Source organism: Meles meles, chromosome 4, assembly GCF_922984935.1.
Source record: "Meles meles chromosome 4, mMelMel3.1 paternal haplotype, whole genome shotgun sequence".
Classification (NCBI taxonomy): Eukaryota; Metazoa; Chordata; class Mammalia; order Carnivora; family Mustelidae; genus Meles; species Meles meles.
The window spans coordinates 138,330,862-138,347,635 of NC_060069.1; the positions used below are offsets into that span (position 1 = coordinate 138,330,862).

At 39.0% G+C, this 16,774-nt stretch overlaps 1 protein-coding gene across 2 annotated transcripts in view; it reads right to left on the reverse strand.

The window, feature by feature from the left end:
* The window catches only part of C4H21orf91 (chromosome 4 C21orf91 homolog), a 32,859-nt gene extending 17,391 nt beyond the window's left edge, over positions 1–15,468 (reverse strand). The window contains exons 1-2 of one of the 2 annotated variants that reach the window (XM_046003282.1): positions 15,124–15,465; positions 14,089–14,222 (exon numbers count right to left, since the gene is read on the reverse strand). In XM_046003282.1, coding sequence (XP_045859238.1) covers positions 14,089–14,222; positions 15,124–15,257 — 268 coding nt within the window. In that variant the 5' untranslated portion in view covers positions 15,258–15,465. Of the gene's footprint in view, positions 1–14,088; positions 14,223–15,123 lie in introns of both variants that reach the window. The other variant, XM_046003283.1, reaches the window with a different exon arrangement.
* Positions 15,469–16,774: the final 1,306 nt, after the last annotated feature.

Consider the following 16,774-nt stretch of genomic DNA (forward strand, 5'->3'; position numbering starts at 1 on the left):
AGAACACAGCATTCCTTAGTCCAAGACAAATTATGCTTTAAGTATTGTACTGTATGTTCCAATGGACTAAGTGAAATAATAAAGACTGAGCTACTGAAATTGTAGAAGACACACACATGCCTAAAATTCTCAAGTTTTATCAAGACTGTGAGAATTTTCTTAGACTAAAAATATATGTAGCAAGGAAAAGGATCTATCTTCAAATGAAAACAGTTCTCCTGCCCCAAAGAAAATCAGCAGCTGCTACATGAGGGAAATGATAAAAGCTAGAGCAGAAAAACCTAGTGAAATCAAATCACAGAAAGGTAAACTCAGGGGCACCTGGGTGGCTCAGTAGGTTAAGCATCCAACCCTTGATTTCAGCTGGTATCGCAGGGTCGTGAGATTGAGCCATATAAGGGGCTCTGTGCTGGGCGTGGAACCTACTTAAGATTTTCTCTCTCTCCCTCACTCTCTGCCTCCTACCCCCCGAAAAAGGTTAACTCAGAATAAATTCAAGCCTCCTGAATGTACATAAAACATTATTTTGTCAATGGAGAAGCTGTTCAATATACAAATCACAGGAATCTTTTCAGTACTATTTCATCTTTTGAGATGAAATGCAAACAGAATCCTTCTATATCTGAATTTAAATACGATTTGCATCACATACTAAATATATTTACCACAGGGCTTCTATATTCATCATCACCTCTATATAATACATGTACTCCCAAAAGTCGAGCAGTCGCATATTAGGAGAAAGGAGAAGTAAATGGTGTTTAGAACAGAGGAAAAACTTAGACAAAGGCATGAAGTGAGAAAGAAAGGGAGGGAACCGGAGTGGAAAGGGCAGAGATGGAGGGGGCACCCCTTTGGAAGAGTAATGAAAGATCCAAGTGGCCAGTTGAATGGATATCATAACGCATCTTAAATGTCATGTTAGGGAGGGGTGCCTGGGTGGCTCAGTGGGTTAAGCCTCTGTTTTCCGCTCAGGTCATGATCTCGGGGTCCTGGGATCGAGCCCTGCATCGGGCTCTCTGCTAAGTGGGGAGCCTACTTCCCCCTCTCTCTCTGCCTGCTTCTCTGCCTACTTATGATTTCTCTCTCTCTGTCAAATAAATAAATAAAATCTTTAAAAAAAAAAGTCATGTTAGGGAGCTAATAACGTAACCTGAAAAAAATGGCAAGGAGTCAGTGGATAGTTAGTTCTATGACAATGCATGACATGAAAAGATCTGTACTTTAAAGACCTTTCTCGATACTGAGAGAGAACTGAGGGTGCAGGGCAGTGATGGGGATAAAGGAATTACATTTATGAAATGAATTAAGTGGTCTTGAGGAAATACTGGTTAAGGAGGAAAAAGGGCCTGGACAAGATTATAGCAGTGGGAATGAAAAGTAGGGAACAAATGGGAGAGAACCAACAGGACTCAAAGACAGACTGCAAAAAGAGGGTGGGTGGAAGGAGCCGGGTAGCAGATAGAACCTGTTGCTAACTAACAGGCCAATTCGCCTTTGTGTATCAGAAAATCATCCCGGCCAGAGCACACAGCTTGAACAGCAGAGCCTAGGTAAGATTTCTGCTCTACACATCCCTGCACCTACAAAACTCTACATGGAAAGTCCTGAAGAACCTGGAACTCTTCATTCACTAATGGTGCTTTTTCAAAGCTTGCTCCTGAGACCACCTGCCAAAGAGTTAGCTGGGATTCTTCTTAAAATGCAAATTTCTAGACTCAACTCTAGACCTACTGAACCAAAATCTCTGCATAAGGAGCCCACAGTTTCATGTGAACAAAAGATGAATGAAATATAAATTACATGTGTATATGGAAGTAGAGATACATTTAGTTCAAGAAACGAATTCAAGACACATTCAGAATATCTAACTGGAGGGGTCTAGCAAGCAGTTAAATGTACAGATCTGGCACTTAGAAGAAAGATTTGGTTTGGCCTGGCACTGTGTCTGTGGTAAAGTAGAGGTATGGTTGAAGACACTGTAGTGAAGGAAATCGAGGAGTACAATATGAGAAGACAAGAACAAAATTCAATGAAACACTAGTATTTCAGGGGCCTGTAACAGTCAATGAACCTGGCAAGACAGAAAACTGGATAGAAATAAGAAGACATTTATTTTATCATAGAATCCAGGGAGTCAAGTATTTCAAGAAAGTGGGAAATGTTAAATGTCAGATTTTGAAAATGGTGACCAATTATAGGGGACTGAAGAGTGAGATGGAAGGACAGACAGAGGAGACCCTGAATGAACACTACTGTTTTAAGAACTATAGTTTAAAGGAAAGAAAGTGTTTTCACTTGATTTTTCCTTTTAAATATGGGAGGCAGGAGCATTTCTGCCCTTCTAACCATCCTTTTGATCAGTCTGGGGGTACAGAGATGATAACTGTAGGTAGGTAAGATGGTGAGTAAGCCCAAGTTAAAACAAATGGAGGACAGAGGACAGGGTAAATAAATGAATTAAGAAGAGTGGGAGGAAGAAGACGGTCTGTAAAAAGCATGAAATTTTTCTATATCCATACTTAACTGGATTAATTAAGATCTTAATTTCTTTCTCAAGACACTCATGGCTAGTATTCATCAGACACAGTTAATAAATACACTGGTAACCTAAAAAAGTTTTCTGGAGAACTTTCTGATATAGTATGTAGGAACTGTATTTTATCTATATTGTATTTATTCTACTTTGTACTAGAAATACAGCCAGAATGTTGCTTGACATTGAGTTGAAAATTGTTGATATCCTGAAAATATTCTGAGAAGCCAAAGTAACATAGTCAAGATTATAAAGGAGACTTTTTAATAATAATAAACAGAAATGTTCTCAGGGTAAATATTAATAGTGTTAATGAGGAAGCAGAAAGAATACAAAAACTTTAACATATTTTACACTGTTCCCAATACTGAAAGATCCGTAAGTATCTTATGTTAATTTTGAAATATTCCCCAATGCCACTAAACTTCCTCAACATGTGGGTTGTTTTCAAATCAGACTGGCAATTTTTGTTCCTTAAATTCATTGTAGATATTATTATTATTATTATTATTATTTTTTTTATATTTTATTTATTTGACAGAGAGAAATCACAACTAGGCAGAGAGGCAGGCAGAGAGAGAGGAGGAAGCAGGCTCCCTGCGGAGCAGAGAGCCCGATGTGGGGCTCGATCCCAGGACCCTGGGATCATGACCTGAGCTGAAGGCAGAGGCTTTAACCCACTGAGCCACCCAGGCGCCCCCATTGTAGATATTATTCCACCAGTTATCCTAAGTTTTAGATATTAACAATGTCATTTAAATATATTTGTAGAATATAGAGACAGGAAGGTGCTTTTAGTGTCTACTAAAATCTCCACATTACTACATAGGAAATGAACATTAAGTGTGAATTTTAAGTAAGATAATACATGGAAAAATATATTAGTGACTGAATTTATACCTCATAAAGGGAAATAATCCCTTATCCTCTTCTAACATGCTATATAATTCCTTTATTCTACTGTCTTACCTCCTCTCAAATAAATTTTGCAATGGTGGGATTTATGTTTGTTTTGTTCAATGTCTTATCCCTCAGCTACTGGAATAATTTCTGGCAGTTGCTTAATTAATATTTACTAAATAATTGAGCTTAAAAAATTGCCATGGACCCAATCACATAGCTTTAATTATGAGATTTAGATTTTAATGGGTACGCACAAATCATTATTCTGCCTTACTGGTATACAACTGAGAAAGTAATGGCAAAAAGCAACCAAAAATAGATACACTAATTTAAAATTATTTGTAAATAAACCATGTTCCCTTATCACAAACTATAAACCCAAGGCTGTGTTTAATGGGTTTATTCCCCTTATCCAAAGCCTAACAGATGGTGTGCCAAATTGGATTAGCATAATTTAAATCCACTCTAACTAGAACTATAGTTAATATCACATTTTGACAATTTTTCAGTGTTAGCCACTTTGGTTTCAATCACATACACTTTTCATATATTTGAAACTATTTGAAATTCAACTATATTTGAAATTCACAATGTTAATTTCCTATATCATATGGAGATTAAATTTAAGGTGCTGTAAAAGTACCTTCTAATTTCCAAAGTGCTATACAAATATAAAGATATGTTGTTTTTATATTATATTTAGTAATAAACCCTTGAAAATTATAAGTTTTATTATTACAATGTCAACAGAAGCGCAATATTTCTATGTATGTCCTAAATATTTCTAAAATGTTCTACTGATGTAGGTAAGTTCATTGCTCATTATCTTCTAAACTCAGAAACTAGAAAACTCACCTCATAAACTACCTGTTTCTCTCTCTCACAGCATCCCCAGGCACTTATTGGGTCTGATGAGCAAAAGGAACACTGTGTGCAATTCTAGAAATGGTGCTAACATTTTCACTTGTGTTTGCACTGACTGCCTCCTTTACTCAGAACCCTAGTTCTTCTTGAGAGAAAGACTAGTCAGGGCATGTGAGCCTCCATTACCTGGATGGTTAAGAGGAAGAGAACAGCATTAGAACCACTACCCTCATTACCAGCTGACATCTGTATGATTCTAGCAAATGTCAGTCTACACAACACTAGCTAATCTCTTCTGGGCAGGAATGACAAGACAGTCACATGTGTATGTCCCTTCTCTCTGATCATTACCAGTCCAACCCAAGAGTTCTAAAAACTGTATTTTCTTGACAGATTGTTTGTTGAGATTATAATCTATATGGAGACAACATCACTCCATTCTCTTCAGTCACCAGAAACGTACATTTTCAGATATACCAATAACATAGATGAATCAAATAACATATGGGCAGAAATAATTTTTAAAAATTACATGTCTCTTGAGACCCACATTTTGTTCCTTGCCTCAATATTCACATTTGTATAATTCATCTCTAACTCTGCCTAAAAGTTAGTTAGTATCTACTAAATTTTAATAGTTCACAGAGGCAGAAATGATTTAGGCACTTGGTTTTTAGAATTAGAGGCACTGGGTTTGAACATGTAGGCTGTGCAATTTTGGACTAGTTACCTAAATACTCTGCTCACTTTCCTTATTAATCAAATTGGGATAACACAGTACTTCATACAGTTATACTAAGAAATAAAACAATGCATGTGAAGTTCATAATACTTGACAAACAATAACTATTATTTAGATAAGTCCCTTATCTAAAGTCCAAGTGCCTTAAGTATCTACTGACAGTTGAACTGGCTTTTCCCAACTTGAGAGTGATATTTCACTTCTTCCAGAGAACAGAGAAACCTATCTTTGTCTTCTTTCTTTCCAGGCCAATATTACTTTGCATGCAATAGAAAAGTTACTCTTATTTTTGGGTAGTTGGTTTCTCTTTATCAACTTTCTAGTAACAGTTTTAAATTATTATTATTATTTTTAAAGATTTTGTTTACTTGACAGAGAGAGATCACAAGTAGGCAGAGAGGCAGGCAGAGAGAGAGAGGGAAGCAGGCTCCCCGCTGAGCGGAGAGCCCGATGCGGGACTCGATCCCAGGACCCTGAGATCATGACCTGAGCTGAAGGCAGTGGCCTACCACTGGGCCACCCAGGTGCCCCAGTTTTAAATTATTTTAATTACAAAAATTGTATCCCTTTACTGAGAATAATTTTGACCTACATATTAAAGATTTTCAATCTAGACTTATTTCCATATCTCATAAAACATTTTTCATCTTTGACCACAGGATGGGATGAAATAACTATGAATTGAACCAGAATGCCATTTTTAAATATTCTAACTAATCCTTTTTCTATAAATAATTATGTAATTATAAAATTATGATGCTATTTCTAAGATATTCTGGATTGTATATTCTGCTTCCTTGTTTTCAACTTTAAATTACTGATTTAAGGAATATGCTTTTATCACTGATTTAAAATGGACTCAGGATCATCCAATGCCTTGGGGTGTCCAGAATAAGAGAAATGCAACATATCAAATGAATCTAGAAATCCTCTTTTTAAACATAGCCCTGTTAAAAGTCTTTGGGGAAAAATACTGTATATCCTCCTGATTGAAAAAGAGCCAATTATCATCAATTAGTATTATTGGCTACATTTTATTTTTTTGAATATGGTACAAAGTTCTATTAGTAAGATTCATAAATCTTTAGTAGACTCCAGAAAGATCTCGTGAAATTCTGTAAAAGGGCAGAAAAACAGCAGAGAAGTTTCACTATGAGCAAGTTTAAAGGGAAAGAAATGTAAAGAAAAGCAGTACTCTGAAGTCTCCTTTAGACTGATTCTCTCATCAGTCAAATATTCATTATTCCTTGACAGTCCTTGTGCTGCTGCTGATTAGATACTAGCAAATAAGAGACTCTATAAAGAAATCCATGCCCTTATGGAATTACAAATGGAGGGAGGAAGCACATCAAACAAACACACAAACAAACAACTACAGTAAATAATTATAACAAGTGCCATGAAGAAAAGGGTGTTGTGAGGAAAAGAACACTGGGAAGAGTAGTGGGGGTGGGGAGAAGGGGCAGTGAGAGGCAGGGAAGGCTGCTTTGAGAAGGAACTTTTTAAGAATTAAGATACAGCTGGGTTCTCTTTGTGGAGCCACCTTGCCTATCTTTCAGCTAGGCTTGTAAAGTCTTCACCTTCTCCACGCTTGACTTCCAGCCCTGATGTTTTTGGTTAAAGGGATGGAGGGGGAATTCACTTATTTATTCATTCACTCATTCTGAAAAGAGATGTGGATAGGGTAGGAATAATTGCTTAGATCTGGACATTTAATTTGAAGTACTTATGGGTTATACAGATAAAAATGTCGAAAAATTAGTTGCATATTTTGATGTGTAGCTTGGGGAAGAAGAGGGAAAGGAGGCAGGAGTTATTTTGCTAGTTTTCATTATATAAAAGGTTAGGAAAGCCCAAAGATTGAGGATAAAAAGCCCAGGACAGAGTATGCTAACACTAAAAAAGAGAAAAACAAAAACCTATGTAGATTATCAGAACTAATCAGAAACATCAGGAAAACCACTGAGTGAATGGCTTCATTATATAGGCTCTGGTCTCTAATTTAAGTTCTTAAAATATGACAAAGGGCAAACAGAAATATTCATTCCCCACAGTGCTACAACTCTGACATGAGAGACCTGACCTGAATCCCTTGTGTCATTTACCAACAATGTGACTTTAAGGGAACTGTACTTGACTTCAGAGCCTTCATTTCATCACATACAAATTGAACTACTACCACTTACCTCTTTGTCCTAATGGGAGAGCTCTGTTAGCTGTAATAAACACTTGATTCTGCTTAAAAATCGTTGGCAAAGTGAGGGTTTCCCACCTTCCTAGTCATTTCTACCGGCACTTTAGCTATATACTGTGTCTCTAAATGGGAGAAAATAAATATGAATCATTTCCTATTTAAAACTTAAATGGGCGGGATGCCTGGGTGGCTCAGTTGGTTAAGCGCCTGCCTTCAGCTCAGGTCATGATCCCAGGGTCCTGGGATCGAGTCCTGCATCAGGCTCCTTGCTCATCCAGGAGTCTGCTTCTCCCTCTGTCTGCTCTGCCTGCTGCTCCCTGTTTGTGCTCTCTGATGAATAAATGAATGGAATCTTTAAAAATAGATAAATAAATAAAAAATAAAACTTAGATGGGCATATACGTCTAGCTGAATGGACAGAGTAATGATACCCATAAGTAACTTGCCCAAGTTCTCCCAGTTAATAAATGGGAATTTGAATGCCCATAGTCTGCTCTGGAATGTCTCCCCGACCTGGCATTTCTGGATCTTTGGAGCATGGTCTCAGGAGCCTGTGCTCCTGATCACTACGCTTCGGTTTGTGCAGCCCCAGCCTGAGCATCAGGAACAAAAAAATCTGTGCTCCAACAGGTATTCTGCCAAGTACTCTTCTTGGAACAAATGGCAACAACTGGGTTCGGCCTTCTGAAACAGATTCTGGCACAATGATTTCAAGACTAAGAAATACAAATATGAAACTGCTCTTCCTGGTTACATGTGAGAACCAGTATAACACAGAAACTTAGGGATCTGGCAAAGAAAAGCCAACTAGGATATGGTAGGACCAAGATGCAAGGCCAGGTCTGAGTCCAGAGCCCACATGCTTCGTCAGCAGAGCAGAAGTGGAGCAGTGACAGATGTGTCCAGCTAGAGAAAAGCAATCTGCCTTGTAAAGGTATGAGGGAGGTGGAATTACCATGTTGGTCTATCATCAACACAGTCAGGGAGAAGGTAGGAAGAGTTTTTCCAAGATTCTAATCTCTAACTTGCTTCATCACACAAGTTTCTAACAGAGTAAAATAAGGGGAGAGGGTGTCTTTTAAGAGCAGTAGCATTAATCATTACATGTTATATACTGAGATAGGTCAGGAACTTGAAAATTCTTAAAGCTTTCTGGCAACAAGTCCACATGTGATCTGGCTGCATGCCCATCCTCAGAATACAATCCTTCATTTTGCTAAAATCCCTTCCAGTTCTAACTCCAGGATTAGGAGAATCATTAGAGCATGACTTGTTGGTATGAGCTGGAGCTCAATAGTTTGTCCTCAATGTAGAATAACCTTTCCTCTCTATGGCTGCTTTTGCCTGTTGCCTACTCAATATTCTTTGTCCCTTTCTTTGAAAAATACTGATTTTACTTGGAGCAGCTTCTCTTAAAAGGCAATGAAATGTGTAAGAAACTACTAGGTGGACATTCAGGAAAAACTCCTTTTAGATGCAGGAGACTACTAAGAGATGCCTTGGAGGTGGTTAAGTATATGGCAAGTAAGGTGGAATAGAGAAACAGAAACAGCTAGAGACCTTCTAATCATGGAGCTACCATACCAACTTCAGACTCAACTTCCTTCTATATGGGAGATATAAATATCCATTCTATTTTATTTCACCATTATTACCTGGATTTCCTGTTATGTACAGCCAGATCTCATTCCTAACGGATAAAACTTCCCAACCAAAATTTGTGTACAATCTAAGTTTTAAGTTCATCCTAGACTTTAGAATTAGAAAATGTAACAAAGGGAGGGAAAGTTGGGAGTAACTACAAAGCAGCCAGGGATAAGCCTGTGGAACCTGGCTCCTCATAAATGGTTTACCAGTTAAGTCCCAAGTCTTCACTAGATGTTGTTAGCCTAGATTCAATTATTTTTCTTTAAAAATATTCTACAATTTAAACTTACAACTAGCCAAACCTACTTGCCACTTCCATCCTTCCTATTTCTGACCATATTATGAGGTTTTACTGTTACTGCCACTAGAAAGTATTCAGTTTATTTAAAGTGTCACAGGCACTTTAAAGGTATCAAAAAGGCAGTTAAGAAAAAAAAAATAATAACCTCGTGGCTGTATTTCTAAGTCTATCAAAGATAACCCAGTTAAAGTTCAAAAGTCACAATAAGTTTTATATTTAAAAGTGCTCTCTTTATTTATTACCAATGTAAGATATCTGCAATTATGTGACACAAGTGAAAGACGCTAATGCCAGATTCAGTTAGCTACTTACACAGTTTCCCTATCACAAGGGGTGAGTCCTTTTACTGAAGCCGAAAGATCCTGGAATGTCAGAAGCAGGACAGTGGAAGAACTAATGACAGACTCAGTAGTAAATAACCAGTTTTCACATCCAAACCGAATTAGGACTTGAGGAGATTCAAACTGTTCCCTGACTACTAACCATGTGAACAGTGTTTTGGTCAAAGACACAGAATCAAGAAAGAATGAGATTAAAAGTAATCACTAAGTTCACCAGTGCCTTAGCCAAGAAAAAATACCTAGGAGTGGGGGCGCCTGGGTGGCTCAGTGGGTTAAAGCCTCTGCCTTCGGCTCAGGTCATGATCCCGGGGTCCTGGGATCGAGCCCCACATCGGGCTCTCTGCTCTGCGGGGAGTCTGCTTCCTCCTTTCTCTCTGCCTGCCTCTCTGCCTAGTTGTGATTTCTCTCTGTCAAATAAATTAAAAAAAAAAAAAAATACCTAGGAGTTTTCTTGCTAGAAAGATTACCGAGGATCTGAATTTGGATTGGCTTCTAGAAAATTGCCTAGAAAGTTCAACAAATTAGGGGGAGAATGCCAAGATGCACTAGTAAGTATCAGTGATGCTTACTAATCAACCATCAAGTTAGCCTAGAACCTTGCTTGCCATAAGAGGAACTGATCCAGTCTTAGGAAAAAAAAAAATTATCTCCACAGAAAACAAAGGAAGTCAATTCTTAGAGGAAGGTAGGGATGCTTTAAGAAATATTTGCACAGCTTTTTGGCACAAAATGAAAACAGACAGCATGAAGTAACATCAGAATTCTGGATCTTTCTCCCCTCCAGTTTCATTTCTGACTCTGTTACCTTGTACAACTGAGTTTCATTACTGGCTCCTGACTGTCCTGGGCTAACTTTCTCCCAGTCTCAATAGCTTAGGGAAAGGTAGTAATTTCGTCACTAACTGTAGAGATTTTAGTATAATGGACTATGAGGGATATTAGAGTATCTGGTCATATATGCACAAACAAGTTTATAGTGTTTTAAGAGCCATGGGTATAGGCCACGAGTATTACGAAGTTTATGCATCTGTCTTCTAATCCATAGGCAAATTATTCTAATGGTGAATTACAGGTACAAAGAAAAATCAATCTTATGAGCACTTTAAAAGAGTTGAATTCTCAAAATATACTTCTTAGGTCCTTGAAGTATACAAGGAAGTATTCAAAATGTAGGTACTATTTCCTTTTAATTACTATAAAGTCACAGAAAAAAGGCAATTTAAAGCTATGCTCAGAATACGAAATCCAGTAAGATTTAACTGTCTTGTTATTTCTCTTTCTCCTTTTCTTTTCATTTTATAAATATATGCATGCACACAACTTTTAAACAAGAAGCCATTTGATTAGACCAGTTTTGATGTGACCTAATCAGCAATCCCAAAGCCATAAAATATTTTTGTTTACTACAAATGTGTGGACTCAAAATTAGGTGAATTGTTATTATTCCTCAAGAAAATTTGAAAATAGCATGCTTTAGAGCAAATTTAGTCATTAGTAAACTAAGAAACCAGTTAAGATCAACATTACCATACTGCAAAATATTACACCAAACTAGTAAAGTTAAATGTCATGTTTTTACAAGTTCTCTTACATTCTAACATTCATTAATTGGCATTGTGCTAACAGCTTTGCAGGGGAAAGAAACCTTAAAAGACTTTAACAGACTTACATGTAATAGACAAGAATATACATATTTATTATTATATATTATTATATATATAATATATATTTATTATATACAATTTACATATAATAGACAAGAATGTACCTTTTTATTTTTCAGGTATATGACTACTTTATTATCACATTTTTAAATTGACTTTTCAAAACCTGTATACTGATATGAAAACCGAAATTTTGTGTAATTCAGAGTTCTCATTTCCCTCCCTTTTCTCTCATAATAATCTTATGACATTAAGTTAAAGTGGTTATGATAGAACTAGACTGTCACTGGGATACCTGGGTGGCTTAGTTGGTTAAGCTGCTGCCTTCAGCTCAGGTCAGGATCCCGAGGTGCTGGGATAGAGTCCTGCATCGGGCTCCTTGCTCAGCAGGGAGCCCGATTCTCTCTCTGCCTCTGCCTGCTTATGCCTGCGAGCACATGTGTGCTCTCTCTCTGACGAATAAATAAATAAAATCTTAAAAAAAAAAAAAAAAAAAAAAAAAGAACTGGCTTGTCACTGCAGTAAATATAAAAATGTGTATATTTGGGAGAACTCACATCAAATAAATTGAGATGAAAGTTTAATTCTAAAATAATGTTTTCTCATGAAGGTTTAATTGACATTTTAAAATATAAAATCTTGAGTGTAGTAGAGTACCAAATGGAACAGTTGTAATTCAAACTGAGAACTGTTTTCTAAGTTAAATGTAACTATTATTTCAACAACATATAACTTCTACTTACATATTAAGGTAAATGTTATCAGGGGGCAGGGATCCTGGGTGGCTCAGCCTGTTTAAGCATCTGCCTTTGGCTTACGTCACAATCTCAGGGTCCTGGGATCAACCCCTACATTGTCCCATGGTGGACTCCCTGCTCAGCAGGGTGTCTGCCTCTCCCTCTGCCCCTCACCCATCGTTCATGCTCTCTCTCAAATAAATATTCTTAAAAAAATAAAAAATTAAATTAAAAGAAATACATTATCACGGGGCACCTGGGTGGCTTGGTTGGTTAAGTGTCAGACTTGATTTTGGCTCAGGTCAGGATCGCAGGGTCCTGAAATATAGCCCAAGCTCAGTGACAGGTTTGCTCAAGATTCTCTCTCCCTTTCCTTCTGCTCCTTCTGCTCTCCACCCCCCATGCTCTCAGAAAGTGTGCTACCTCTTTGAAATAAATGAATCTTTTAAAGAAAAAAGATATCATCAGAAATGAAATATTTACAAAAGTGGTACCTAAGGATTATTTGTATATTCTCTATATAATGGCAAAAAACCATTTAAAAGGCATATTTTAAAAAGGCTATAAAAGCAACTTATGGAAGTTTAGGTTTCTGTGGAAATAGTCTATCACAGCACGATCACCACTACTGATTTAGTCAGAAGCACTGGTTAGGAAAAGCTGGATGCCAGAGTAGCAAGGATGGCTAAATAGGATTCAGGAAAAGGGGTTTCTAATATTAACCCTATCAACTAAAATAACTACTGACAATAGATCAATGGAATTAAGATCTTATATACTGGAAACAGATCACCAGGCTTCCAACCCCAGCATGTCAATTACTGCTGCGTGACTTCAAAGCACTTCTTAGGTCTCAAAGGTTGGGATCCATTACCTTTAAAATGGATTACAGAAGCCATCTCAGAGCTATTCCGAGTTAAATAAGGTAATCCATGTAAGGTGTTTTATTATAGTGTCTGGCCCTAACAACAGCATGGTATCACCACTACAGCAACCTTGAACCGTCCTATTTGGCCTTAGTTTCCTTCCATGTAAAATACAGGTTTGAGCTGGATTATTTCTAATGCCTTTGCCCACCCCAAATTAAAATCTACAATGTAAAAGAATATATAGGGCCAACTCTATTTTCAAAGAACATAAAATTAGATCTTTCACTGTAGTATTATTAAGGACATAGTAATTCAGATGCTATACAAGAATCATATTTCTAAGTGAGCCCTTTTAAATTAGTTATAATTACTACAGTTATTAAAGCCGAGGTTGTACGTATTCTATTTACTCCCATGAAATTCAAGATCTTCCACAGGTGATCATGTTCAGCAACTATAAGTCTTCCAGAGAGTAAAATGGCAAAACTATCACAACCGATATGACCTTAAATGGAAAATGAATATCATATAATTATATGTTTTATTATAAAAATATTAAGATTCTTTTTAGAGTCATAAATATTTTTTAAAAATCAAGGTCCATAACATTAAGATTAAAGAAACACATCCCACGTGTTTCTTGAGGGCAAACTATTCATGTCCATACACACATCAACTGTATGCCAATCCAAACAAATAGTACATGATAACATTTTTTTTTAATATTTGGAGAATTCTTTTTCATATGCTTGACAGATGATATTAAGAAATGTAAAAAAAAACTTTTTAATTTTTAAAAATTATTAAAAGTGTGTGTGATTACTGAAAAGAGGCTATCTAAAAATTTAAAAAAGTTTTCCCAGATAAGACAGCACCAGGGAAAAAAGAGTTCTAGCTCACCTCAGTCAGGTGCCAGCATGGAAGGCCAAAGGAATTCAATTACATTTGCCCATCAAGGTAAAGAACAAAACCTTCACACAGGTCAGTTTTAAACTTGACAACTTAGTAAGGTCTCAACCCAGGAAACATGTTTACTAGTCAATACTCACACTTTGTTTTTAGATTAGAAAAAAGGGATTAGTACTGTAGGACTTAAAAAAAAAAAAAGATTTTTAAGTTCACAGCTGTGAGAACTTCAGCTTCCTTTCCATAAATCCTTATCTTTAACAGATCTTCACACATCATACTTGGCACAATTTCCAATCATTCAAGAAATTTTATTTTACCTTATAAACTAGTTCAGCAAAAGTAAAGTTCATGCCATAAAATGAATCTACGCCGTGTCCTTACCCTCAATGTTTAGCTCAAAACAAACGTGGCAGAAGGAGAGGGTTTCTTTGTCTGTTCCCAGTTTACAAACACTGCAAATATTGTCATCATTCAGATCAATGTTTACAAACTGCTCCTCTTCGTTCATAGTGCCCCTGTTAAGAAACAGAAAGGGAGAGTTATGCAATTTCCAGAACTTGACAGTATGGTAGTTAGGAACTTCTAGGAGAAGGATGCTGTTTCTCTAATGCAACAGACTCATCAAACAAGCATCGCCATACTTGCGCTTCAGTATCACTGTGTAATGATACAAAGCTAGTAAAACTTAAAGGCTTGCCATAGGTGTCACTATGCCCAAGTGCCTTTTTCTGATTCCTGTATTTCACTCGGCTGAGGAGGGGATCCGAAGGAAAGCAGGTGCGGGGGGTTCTGCTCTGTCCCATCCCTGGCCCAGGCACAGAGAGCATAGCGGCGCCTCCAGGGGTCTTTCAACCTACTTAACGCTGTTAAATGCAGGAAAAACGACCTGCTCGGGACACTGCTTTGCTAACTTCATTGTGGGAACCCTTGGATGCGTTTCGCTAGCTCGACATAGCGAGGCTTCCTATCCGAGATGCGCTGCAGGAAAATACACGTGGAGGCGCGAACACCCGAGGACGTCCCGGGAGCGTCTCAAGCACCCGCACGGAAGGCCGGGCAGCGGCTCCCCAGTGCGGGTCCGGCACCGCCGGAGACGGGGTGTTCAAGCCGGGCTGGGAGGTGCCTAGGGGTTCCCTCGCCACGGACTTTCTCCCACCCAGGAAGAAGGCGTCCAAGGGCCAAGTCAGCCCTGGACTCAGCGCCTCGGGGAACCAGGCCCCCACTCCACATCCGGCGTTGGGGGCGCGCGCCCGCCGCTCAGGATGTCGCGGACCCGAGTCCGTCCCTCCTTCCGTCGGGGCGCCCAGCGCGGAGCAGTCCGAAGGCCCGCGAAGCTCAGAGCGCGAAGGCGGCGGGCCTGCGGGACCGCGGGACCGAGGCGCGGGTGGGTCGGGAACCGGGGCGCGAGGTCTTTACCGTGGGCTCCGCGCGCCGCAGGAGCAGTTCCGCGGGGCTCGGGCTCCTCCACTATTGTTTCCGGCCACAGCGCAGGCTGCCGCGGCGGAGGCGCCAGCCTCGCGCCCGGCCCCGCCCCCTCCCGCCGATGCCATCCCGCGAAGGCTTCTGGGGGGAGGCGAGGAGAGGCACCGTCAACGGTAAAGCTGCGCGCCAGCGCGGCGGCTGCGGACTCTCCTTCTCTCTGCCTGCACCGACGCCGCGTCCTGGGCGAGGACTTTCTCGTGACTCCGCCTCTCCCGTCCGTATCTCTCACGGCTCTCCGGAACCAGGCGACTCATACGGCCCCTCTTCGAGGCGAATAGATAGAGGAGTCCGTTGCCACCTCCCACTTCTGCGTAGTGGAAACTACTGCCCCGGGGCTGGGGCCTAAAAGTGACGGTTGGATGGGAGAAGGGGACAGAGATGCGTGGGTAGGATTTTGTTTGAAATAAGTAGACTGAAGCAGTAGTATCACTGAACGTCGAGTTAGGTTCCAGCTGAAATATGTAATAAGGGAAAAGTTCGTATTTCAGGTCTCATAATTTAGGGATAATTTAAAATATAGAACCTTACTTTTTAGATGGGGCTCCCCTCCCCTATAATATGGTCCATTCCTTGCACACCCACGGGGAAAATCCTAGGACATCCCGTCCCCATTACCTTTTGGTCCCGCCCAGTTCTCAAACTCTGGTACTTAAATTCCTTTGCCCGCTTTGCTTGAGATTTTAAGCCTTTTTTTTTTTTTTCCCCTTTTAGGTTATAGTTCATGCAGTACTTTCACTTAGATTTTCTATTGTAATCTTTACAACCGCCTAGAGAGGAGAAACAGGAACTATTCTCTTATTTTGCAGCCTAGGAATGACTAAGTCAGATTATAGTTGGCTGGGAACAGACCTGGGACTTGAATCCTAGGCTGCTGATGGAAAATCACTGTTATTTTCAACAGCATCGTAAGCACCTGGACTGGTTACATTCCCAAATAGGAAGTGGGCTGGGTTGTCAGTCTGCACCTACCTGATAGTAGGAATGGATTCCATAGGTTCGAGAAACTTCTAGACCAAACTGGTGCCTGATACAAACCATCGATGCCTCAGAAAAATGATGTGTTCTTGCTGCTCAAAGTGCAGTAAATGAACGAGTGACATCATCATCACCTGGTGTTCTGTTAGAAATGTAGAATCTCAGCACTTACCCAAGATTTCCTGAATCAGAACCTGTATTTTAGTAAGATCTTTGGTGATTCCTATGCACCCTAAAGTTTGAGAAGCATTAACTGAAATAGAATAATCTGCATTTTTTCTATTTGAATTTCTCAGATTAGGTAATTATAACTAAAATGTCTTGCATCATGGATTCTACACATCTTTTCAATGAAAGTGCTTTATAAAAGCACCAAGACTTTCCTTAGAGTGAAACAAGTGCTTTTCAATTTTCAGAGTTATCTCTTTTTTTGGTGACATTTTGCCCTGTTAAATCTTCTTAAAACTCCGACCCTTGTTGTTGTTTTTTAAGTCAACAAATCCAGGCCTAATTTACAGAAATAAAATTTTCACATTTTAAAGGTAGGAATTTTGACAAATGTATACACTGTATAGCCACCACCCCAATCAATTTATTCAACATTTCCACA